Source organism: Amblyomma maculatum, unplaced genomic scaffold (assembly GCF_055883805.1).
Source record: "Amblyomma maculatum isolate TAMU_Amacu unplaced genomic scaffold, ASM5588380v1 scaffold_13, whole genome shotgun sequence".
In the NCBI taxonomy this organism is placed as follows: domain Eukaryota; kingdom Metazoa; phylum Arthropoda; class Arachnida; order Ixodida; family Ixodidae; genus Amblyomma; species Amblyomma maculatum.
Window position 1 is genome coordinate 39,341,359 of NW_028146738.1, and position 11,167 is coordinate 39,352,525.

The window sequence follows — 11,167 nt, forward strand, 5'->3', positions numbered from 1 at the left end:
AACTGCTCTTTCATTCCCTGCATTAAGTGTCCCCGCATTAAGTAAGGCATGGCGGGATCGGTTTGCGTTAAGAGGCACGCCATGTCTTCCACGTATCCTAAGACACTCTCAGTCGGCATCTGCAAGCGAGAATGGAGGGCACGGTCTGCATGTTCGCGACGATCCACGCTGGTGTAAGCCCCGAGCAGTTGCCCATGGAATTCCGGCCGCGATGCTAAACCTTGCTCTCGGTTCACGAACCAGGTACGGGCGCGATTCTAGAGGATGAAGTAGATGTTCTTTAGCGTTGCAGCGTCGTCCTATTGGTTAAAAGCAACGGCACGTTCAAACTGAAGGAACCAGTCCTGCACGTTCTCAACGAGCTCTTCGTGGAAAGACTTTGGTACCCGAGGGGTCTGCAAGGTGTAGGTACAGGCCGGTGCGACGATGGCTAGTTGCTGAGTAGAAGCACGGGATTTCATGGTGGAGGTTAATGGCAGAAGCTCCAGAGTCAGTCCCCGGACAGTCCGTGGAGCCATCGACTAAAGCGGTGCACTAGGGTGCCAAATCACACAGGGCTGGCGAGACGTCTTCCAGATGGAGACGTCTCGGTGATCGTTTCACCCAGGACCTTCACCAGAATGTCAGGAACACGGTGACACGAGATACCAATGATAGACTTTATGACAGCGGGTTAGCCCAGACACAGCAGCAGCAATCAGCAGAGACGCACAAGCGCAAGCGACACTTCATCGTCCTTCCGACTTCGTCGCTTCTCAGTCATGCGCCACCAGGCAAGGTTAGGTGACAATATAAAGAGCAAACAGCTACATAACGACGCATGTGGAATTTAAGGTTTGTAGCCAGTGTGCCAGCGCTCATTCCCAACTCAATCTGAATAACAAGCAGCTGCATAAGCACACATGTCTCATTTGTAAGGTTTCTCGCGAGTGTGAGTACACTAGTGTGCACTTAATTGCGAAGTCTTAGCAACTGCAAAAGGACACATGTCACATCTTTAAGGTTTCTCGCCAGTATGCGTGCGCTTGTGCCGAGTTAAATATTCCGAATTAACAGCTTCATAAAGGCACGTGTCGCATTTATAAGGTTTCTCGCCAGTGTGAGCGCGTTTGTGTACAGTTAATTGCGAAGACCTAGCCGCTGCATAAGGACAGAAGTCGCATTTGTGAGGTTTCTCGCCAGTGTGAGTGCGCTTGTGTACAGTTAATTGCGAAGAACTAGCAGCTGCATAAGGACACAAGTCGCATTTATAAGGTTTCTCGCCAGTATGCGTGCGCTTGTGATTACTTATATATTCTGAATTAGCAGCTTCATAAGGGCACGTGTCGCATTTATAAGGTTTCTCGCCAGTGTGAGCGCGTTTGTGTACAGTTAATTGCGAAGACCTAGCCGCTGCATAAGGACAGAAGTCGCATTTGTGAGGTTTCTCGCCAGTGTGAGTGCGCTTGTGTACAGTTAATTGCGAAGAACTAGCAGCTGCATAAGGACACAAGTCGCATTTATAAGGTTTCTCGCCAGTATGCGTGCGCTTGTGATTACTTATATATTCTGAATTAGCAGCTTCATAAGGGCACATGTCGCATTTATAAGGTTTCTCGCCAGTGTGAGCGCGTTTGTGTACAGTTAATTGCGAAGACCTAGCAGCTGCATAAGGACACAGGTCGCATTTGTGAGGTTTCTCGCCAGTGTGAGTGCGCTTGTGTACAGTTAATTGCGAAGAACTAGCAGCTGCATAAGGACACAAGTCGCAATTATAAGGTTTCTCGCCAGTATGCGTGCGCTTGTGATTACTTATATATTCTGAATTAGCAGCTTCATAAGGGCACATGTCGCATTTATAAGGTTTCTCGCCAGTGTGAGCGCCTTTGTGCACAGTTAATTGCGAAGACCTAGCAGCTGCATAAGGACACAGGTCGCATTTGTGAGGTTTCTCGCCAGTGTGAGTGCGCTTGTGTACAGTTAATTGCGAAGAACTAGCAGCTGCATAAGGACACAAGTCGCATTTATAAGGTTTCTCGCCAGTATGCGTGCGCTTGTGATTACTTATATATTCTGAATTAGCAGCTTCATAAGGGCACGTGTCGCATTTATAAGGTTTCTCGCCAGTGTGAGCGCGTTTGTGTACAGTTAATTGCGAAGACCTAGCCGCTGCATAAGGACAGAAGTCGCATTTGTGAGGTTTCTCGCCAGTGTGAGTGCGCTTGTGTACAGTTAATTGCGAAGAACTAGCAGCTGCATAAGGACACAAGTCGCATTTATAAGGTTTCTCGCCAGTATGCGTGCGCTTGTGATTACTTATATATTCTGAATTAGCAGCTTCATAAGGGCACGTGTCGCATTTATAAGGTTTCTCGCCAGTGTGAGCGCGTTTGTGTACAGTTAATTGCGAAGACCTAGCCGCTGCATAAGGACAGAAGTCGCATTTGTGAGGTTTCTCGCCAGTGTGAGTGCGCTTGTGTACAGTTAATTGCGAAGAACTAGCAGCTGCATAAGGACACAAGTCGCATTTATAAGGTTTCTCGCCAGTATGCGTGCGCTTGTGATTACTTATATATTCTGAATTAGCAGCTTCATAAGGGCACATGTCGCATTTATAAGGTTTCTCGCCAGTGTGAGCGCGTTTGTGTACAGTTAATTGCGAAGACCTAGCAGCTGCATAAGGACACAGGTCGCATTTGTGAGGTTTCTCGCCAGTGTGAGTGCGCTTGTGTACAGTTAATTGCGAAGAACTAGCAGCTGCATAAGGACACAAGTCGCAATTATAAGGTTTCTCGCCAGTATGCGTGCGCTTGTGATTACTTATATATTCTGAATTAGCAGCTTCATAAGGGCACATGTCGCATTTATAAGGTTTCTCGCCAGTGTGAGCGCCTTTGTGCACAGTTAATTGCGAAGACCTAGCAGCTGCATAAGGACACAGGTCGCATTTGTGAGGTTTCTCGCCAGTATGCGTGCGCTTGTGATTACTTATATATTCTGAATTAGCAGCTTCATAAGGGCACATGTCGCATTTATAAGGTTTCTCGCCAGTGTGAGCGCCTTTGTGCACAGTTAATTGCGAAGAGCTAGCAGCTGCATAAGGACACAGGTCGCATTTGTGAGGTTTCTCGCCAGTGTGAGTGCGCTTGTGCACAGTTAATTGCGAAGAACTAGCAGCTGCATAAGGACACAAGTCGCATTTATAAGGTTTCTCGCCAGTATGCGTGCGCTTGTGATTACTTATATATTCTGAATTAGCAGCTTCATAAGGGCACATGTCGCATTTATAAGGTTTCTCGCCAGTGTGAGCGCGTTTGTGTACAGTTAATTGCGAAGACCTAGCAGCTGCATAAGGACACAGGTCGCATTTGTGAGGTTTCTCGCCAGTGTGAGTGCGCTTGTGTACAGTTAATTGCGAAGAACTAGCAGCTGCATAAGGACACAAGTCGCAATTATAAGGTTTCTCGCCAGTATGCGTGCGCTTGTGATTACTTATATATTCTGAATTAGCAGCTTCATAAGGGCACATGTCGCATTTATAAGGTTTCTCGCCAGTGTGAGCGCCTTTGTGCACAGTTAATTGCGAAGACCTAGCAGCTGCATAAGGACACAGGTCGCATTTGTGAGGTTTCTCGCCAGTATGCGTGCGCTTGTGATTACTTATATATTCTGAATTAGCAGCTTCATAAGGGCACATGTCGCATTTATAAGGTTTCTCGCCAGTGTGAGCGCCTTTGTGCACAGTTAATTGCGAAGACCTAGCAGCTGCATAAGGACACAGGTCGCATTTGTGAGGTTTCTCGCCAGTATGCGTGCGCTTGTGATTACTTATATATTCTGAATTAGCAGCTTCATAAGGGCACATGTCGCATTTATAAGGTTTCTCGCCAGTGTGAGCGCCTTTGTGCACAGTTAATTGCGAAGAGCTAGCAGCTGCATAAGGACACAGGTCGCATTTGTGAGGTTTCTCGCCAGTGTGAGTGCGCTTGTGCACAGTTAATTGCGAAGAACTAGCAGCTGCATAAGGACACAAGTCGCATTTATAAGGTTTCTCGCCAGTATGCGTGCGCTTGTGATTACTTATATATTCTGAATTAGCAGCTTCATAAGGGCACATGTCGCATTTATAAGGTTTCTCGCCAGTGTGAGCGCCTTTGTGCACAGTTAATTGCGAAGACCTAGCAGCTGCATAAGGACACAGGTCGCATTTGTGAGGTTTCTCGCCAGTGTGAGTGCGCTTGTGTACAGTTAATTGCGAAAACCTAGCAGCTGCATAAGGACACAAGTCGCATTTGTAAGATTTCTCGCCAGTATGCGTGGGCTTGTGATTAGTTATATATACCGAATTAGCCGCTTCATAAGGGCACATGTCGCATTTATAAGGTTTCTCGCCATTGTGAGCGCGCTTGTGTACAGTTAATTGCGACAACCTAGCAGGTGCATAAGGACACAGGTCGCATTTGTGAGGTTTCTCGCCAGTGTGAGTGCGCTTGTGCACAGTTAATTGCGAAGAACTAGCAGCTGCATAAGGACACAAGTCGCATTTATAAGGTTTCTCGCCAGTATGCGTGCGCTTGTGATTACTTATATATTCTGAATTAGCAGCTTCATAAGGGCACATGTCGCATTTATAAGGTTTCTCGCCAGTGTGAGCGCCTTTGTGCACAGTTAATTGCGAAGACCTAGCAGCTGCATAAGGACACAGGTCGCATTTGTGAGGTTTCTCGCCAGTGTGAGTGCGCTTGTGTACAGTTAATTGCGAAAACCTAGCAGCTGCATAAGGACACAAGTCGCATTTGTAAGATTTCTCGCCAGTATGCGTGGGCTTGTGATTAGTTATATATACCGAATTAGCCGCTTCATAAGGGCACATGTCGCATTTATAAGGTTTCTCGCCATTGTGAGCGCGCTTGTGTACAGTTAATTGCGACAACCTAGCAGGTGCATAAGGACACAGGTCGCATTTGTGAGGTTTTTCGCCAGTGTGAGTGCGCTTGTGTACAGTTAAATGCGAAGAAATAGCAGCTGCATGAGGACACAAGTCGCATTTATAAGGTTTCTCGCCAGTATGCGTGCGCTTGTGATGAGTTAAATCTCCCCAATTAGCAGCTGCATAAGGACACATGTCGCATTTGTGAGGTTTCTCGCCAGTGTGAGTACGCTTGTGTCTAGTTAAATGCGATGCGCGAGCGGTTGAATAAGGACACATGTCGCATTTGTGAGGTTTCTCGCCTATATGGCTGAGCTTGTGGTCGGTTAAGCGTGTCGACGTCCTAGCTGCATAATGGCAACGGTCACATTTGAAAGGTCGTTCGTCAGTGTGTGTGCCCTTGTGTCGATTTAAATTGCTTTGCCAAAGAGCTGCATAAGGGCACAGGTTACATTTGTAAGGTAGAAGGCTGGTCTGTGTGCGCTCGTGGTCAGTTAAATGTGAATGCTGCGCAGATGGAAGAGGTAACATGTCACATTTGCTAAGACTGTCGATAGTCCCCGTGCCCGTCTGCTGAGTACGAGTGCTGGACTCAGGAGCGCGAGATGTGCACACCTCAACATTATCTGTTTGTCCGGCTTTGTGACGTGATGTACGACTCTTACAGTTGGCCTTATTCTTAAACACCATTACACTTTCCGAGCCTGTAACTGGGTGTTGTTTTATGTGATCTTGTAGCATGTGTTTGTTGACATCTCCGGCGCTCGGGGAACTGTACGCGCATAAGCGGCATTTGAACAGGTTGCCTTTCCATGGAGGTCTGTTGTCGGAGCGGGACCTCTTTGCCATGAAGTTCACTACGGTTAGGAGCTGTACTGGCAGTGTCTCGTACGCCTCGGCTCCGGAGAATGTGTGCAGAATAGTCCTGAAGAAAACTGTGACGACAGGCAGGAACGCTGATTTCTTCTGCAAAGTAAAGTTCAGGAAATCTGAATGTTAGAAAATATGCGTTCGCATGCTTTTAACACTCAGTTGCTTGGTACAACTGGTATGAAGCGTACTATGCATGCTGGACCAGCTGGCAAAAGAGCAGGTGCATTACTAATCTAGTGAACCTGCAACACATGAATCGATGAATCAAATGATGTCGAGTAGCGCGCTGTGTAAGAGCAGTGCTTCATGCAACTTTCCACTGATGTCATTATATATAAGCAGTCACGTTAAGTTTTTTTTTTCAATTACAGGCAGTTTTCATATACATTTCACGTGAAAATTCGTATCATGCCGCAACAAGCCATCGCCACCTAAGTTTAATTATTTAAGTTAGACTCCGAATAATAGGCAAATTTTTTTTAGGTTTTATCAAATTGTTTAGTATAAGAAATATATTGAAACTATATTGAACAGTATGCCATTTGAAGTACATTCAAATGTCTGCTCTTACATATGCTTCCAAGTGAAAAGTATTGTTTTTTATAAGCCATACTTGTGATTTGACTGTGCTCAGAGCATATATGCAAACCAAAAGAGGAGAAACATAAAGACGGCATTGAAACAATCACTAAGTGGGCGTGTGAACAGCACGACGATGCGGTTTTCTAACCCGCTCTGCTTCCTCGTCCAGGTTACCGCATGGGCTCACTTCAGCGCCGTACCGCTATCTTCACCCACCACTGACGCCAGCAAGCCCTGTCATTTCAACAACGGAATTGGATCCGCCTGGCCTCACGACACCCGGATTTTCACGGTCATCCCTCCATCATTTCAAAGATCCGGATCAACAGCAACATCACCCTCTGCTGCCTATATGAAGAGCTGGCGGGATCACGGCGCCTTTAGTGGGCGTGTGAACAGCACGACGATGCGGTTTTCTAACCCGCTCTGCTTCCTCGTCCAGGTTAGTCCTGTTACACCTCTATACGGTAAGAAATCGAATAACGTTTGTCTGCTGCTGTTCCCACGCCCGGGAGTTTTGCTTTCCGTGTTCAGTGAATTCTTTGATGTTACAACCCATCTGATTATGTTGTCCGGCGATGTTGAGCTCAACCCTGGGCCTCCGCCGCACACGAGATCGAGGGCGCAGTACTCTCCGTCAGATTCTGGTTCTACGCAAATGGACGATAAGCTTGCAATATTGCAAACTGTGAACACGCGGACTGAAAAAATGGAAAGGGATCAGAATGATTTATTCAAGTCTGTTGCCGATCTTAACAAACACAGGCTAAATTTCAAGAAAATCTGGCAGATATAGAAAGAAGGCTAACAGGGGTTGAACGCAACACCGTCACCCTTGAGGCAGTTGAGGAGGAGCTACAGCGTCTTCGCCAGTCGATTGATCGTCTTTCAACTGAATACTATCAACTGCACTCTAAGCAGGCTGAGTTTGAAGACAGGCAGCGGCGAGACAACCTTCTTTTCTACGGCCTATACAGACACACAATCCGAATCTTGGGCTCAGTCAGAGGAAAAACTGGTTAGCATGCTTTCGTCCTGTTTGAAAATTCCACCCACCGAAATTCTGGTTGAAAGAGCACACTGGCTCGGCGTGTATACTCCGAATAAATGCAGGCCACTCATTGCTAAATTTTCGTCTTGCAAGCTTAAGCAGAAAATACTCGTCGCTAGTTCTAAGGTGAAGGAAGAAACAATTGGAGTTAGTGAAGACTATTCCGTCGCTCCTCGTCTTGCTAGGAAGAAACTGGTTGAATTTGGCAAAACCAAATCATTAACCTTCAAACTTCGCTTCAATAAATTGTACATAAAACGTGTTACACCTACAATCCCTTTGATCATTGCGTGCATGAACTTTCCAGTATCTCTACGCCACTGGTCGAATCTTCTGATGACATGCATGCACTATCTATTCCTTCCACTTCATCCGCTCAGCCCATCACTGATTAGCACTACGCGAGGGGCAGTGGAATAAAGTTACCCGTCAGCAACCAACTTTCAATTTTATTCACAAATATACGGAGCATACTCCCAAAACGCGACGATCTTTGCTCTGTTATCAATGCTTGTGATGCCGACATAGTATGCCTTACTGAAACCTGGCTGTCTGCGAAGGTTAATAGCAGTGAACTCTTTGACTGTCAAAAGCGCTACAACATTTATCGGTGTGACAGGGGTGCTCGGTGTGGTGGAGGCGTGCTTATCGCCGTCTGTAATGCTATTTTGTCTTTTCCTATTCATTGTACAACCGATTTAGAACTAGTCTTGGTTGAAATTCGCACGTGCTTCATGAAATTGATATTGGGTACTTGCTATCGCCCGCCTTCCAGTTCACCAACCTTTGCCGACGACCTTCATGATGTCATCCATATGATTACTGTGCGGTATCCAAACAGTCCCTTCATTTTACTAGGCGACTTCAATTTACCTAACATTGTGTGGTGTGATGTAAATTCTTATTGTAATCCTTTTTCCAGTGAAGGCGATAGATTTTTGAGTTTGTGCAGTGATTTCAACTTGTCCCAGCTTGTGATGCAGCCAACTCGGATCATGTCGACTACTTCTAACACCCTTGATTTAATTCTTACTACTCCGCCTGACCTTTTTCAGCCTTTATCGTTCCTACCAGGGCTAAGTGATCCCTTACTGCTTCATTTTTATTTATATTGCACCGTACCTCATCAGAGTAACCACAAAAAATATATCCGTGACTATAAAAATGCTAATTTTGATGCTATTAAGCATGAGCTGTCTGCTTTTTTAAATGATTACTTAAAAGTTTTTATGATCGCTCCGTAAACGCTAACTGGAATTTATTTAAAGAAAAAGTTTCATCACTCACTAAGAAATACGTTCCGCGCACAGTAATTACTTCTAACCGGCAGTCACCATGGTTCAATCAATCGTTAAAAAGGCTTAGTAACAAGAAAAAACGCATTTTCCGCTCTACAAAGCTAACTGGCTGTCAAGAATGTTGGGCTGCGTATCATACGGTGGCTGCTGAATACAAAAAAGCCCTCAAACACGCTAAGGAGACATTTTTCAATACTACATTACCATCCCTTTTAGTTAGTAACCCTAGGCAATTTTGGAACTTAGTCAATAAAAGAAATTATTCAGGCATTACGCTCAAAGACTCAAACAACCAACTAATCCCACTTGATGAGTGCGCAAATGTCCTTAACTGTGCTTGTTTCCGCTTTTAACTGTGCTTTTGTTTCCGCTTTTTACAAAAATCTGTATTCTGCAGCCCCCGCTTATCCTGGTGCTGGTTTTCCACCAATGGACCTTATTGTCTTTGAGTGCTGGCGTGGAAAAATTAATTGGAAAACAAAACATTTCTTCATCGTGTGGTGTTGACAACATCAATTCCAAGTTTCTGATCAGGACTAAAGTGTACAGCGCTATAATACTTTCTACTCTATTCCAGCAATCTCTTCAGACAGCCTGTATTCCAGAGGACTGGAAGGTTGGAAAGGTGATTGCCTTGCCCAAGTCTGGGGACAAACATTCGGCACTTAATTATCGACCCATTTCACTTACGAGCATTCCATGTAAAATCATGGAGCATGTAATTTACACTCACCTTGTATCATTCCTTCGGTCAAATGGCTTTTTTACAGATTATCAACATGGATTTCGAAAGTCATTTTCATGCGAAACTCAACTATTATCCTTTACACATGATCTAAATTCCATCCTTGACAGGGGTTCTATTGTCGATTGTATATTCCTAGATTTCTCTAAAGCGTTTGACAAGGTTTCGCATCAACTGCTGTTTTTAAAATTAAGTAAACCTAACCTTGACACTAACGTTCTTGCGTGGCTTCATTCTTTTCTTACTGATCGTTCACAATTTGTCACTGCTAATAACACTTGCTCCTTCTCTTCCCCAGTTCAATCGGGCGTTCCGCAAGGCTCTGTGCTGGGACCTTTGCTTTTTCTCATCCAAACCAACGATTTACCTGATACCATATGCTCATCGATTAACCTTTTTGCAGATGACTGCGTCATATACCGCGAAATTAAGTTATTCTGATGTAGCGCTTGTTCAGTCCGATATTAACCGTGCTCTTGGCTGGTCTAACACGTGGAACATGCAACTAAACACTAAAAAATGCAAGTACATGCGTGTTTCTCGTCGTATTACAACACTGCCCTCATTTCATCTTAATAACATTATTCTGGAATCTGTGTCCTCTTACAAATATCTTGGCGCGTACATTTCTTCTAATCTTTCTTGGAAGACGCATGTAGACCATATAACCAAAAATACTAATCGCATGCTGGGCTACACACGTCGCAATTTTTTTCTTTCTGCTAGTCCTGTAAAATTACTTCTTTACAAATCATTAGTTCGTACTAAACTAGAATATGCTGCATATATCTGGGACCCCAGTCAAGAAACACTCATCCACCAGCTTGAATCTGTTCAGAACCGGGGGGCACGTTTCATTCTTTCCAATTATCATCGTAACTCCGGCGTCACCACTACAAAAGCTAATTTATCGCTACCTCTGCTATCACAACGTAAGAAAATTTACCCTCTTAGCTTGTTCCATAAAATCTATCATGACAACCCCGTTCTTAAAAATAAATTATTAACAGCACCTTGTTACGTTTCAGCTCGCATCGATCATTGTTATAAGGTTGGTATTCCTGCGTGTCAAACCAATCCATTTTACAACATTCATCCCCAGCTCGTCGGCAAGCTGGAATCACCTCCCCCGAAATGTGGTCGAAATCTCTGATAAATCTGTGTTCAAATCTGCCTTACTCAACCTATCAGTATCATAAACACATGAATTTGTTACAAAGCCATTTTTTTCTTTTCTTTCAGCTATTTTGAGATCAGCCAATCTCTTTTTAAAAACATTCTTTGTTGCGTTATTGCTTTTTCAGCGTCATTTCGTCCTTTGCAAAAGTTGCCTTTATGCCCTGTATACTTATGTGTTGTTCCTTCTCATGTGTGGGTGTGTACTCAGAATGTACAATTGCTTATTGCTTTTATGGAACCTCTCTCTATTTCTTTTTCTCGGGAGCGTTGACATGTTATATGTTATTGACATGACATGTTATATGACATTTATATGTTGACATGTATTTTGTTGTCATTTTTACGTTATACTTTTGTAATATAACCCACTCCCCTCTGTAATGCCCTCGGGCCTTAAGGGTATTGAAATAAATAAATAAATAAAATAAATAAACTGTCTCAGTTTATTTATGACCTAGACAGGAAAAGTAGAAAGGTAGGCTTGAAAATCAATATGCAGAAGACTAAGGTAATGTTCAACAGCCTCGGGA

General features: G+C 44.3%; 2 protein-coding genes across 2 annotated transcripts; both read right to left on the minus strand.

The window, feature by feature from the left end:
- Window positions 1–997: 997 nt before the first annotated feature.
- Window positions 998–4,762, minus strand: LOC146172610 (uncharacterized). The gene is made up of 2 exons (XM_084585817.1): window positions 4,349–4,762; window positions 998–4,264 (listed from the first exon to the last, which is right to left on the minus strand). Exons 1-2 carry the CDS (start codon window positions 4,598–4,600, stop codon window positions 998–1,000), a joined length of 3,519 nt encoding a protein of 1,172 aa, XP_084441943.1. The 5' UTR covers window positions 4,601–4,762.
- Window positions 4,763–4,831: 69 nt separating this feature from the next.
- LOC146172611 (uncharacterized) lies at window positions 4,832–5,976 on the minus strand (the record flags this gene model as incomplete). Its single annotated transcript, XM_084585818.1, has 1 exon — window positions 4,832–5,976. A coding segment is annotated over exon 1 (927 nt), but the record flags the coding sequence as incomplete, so codon positions are not given.
- Window positions 5,977–11,167: the final 5,191 nt, after the last annotated feature.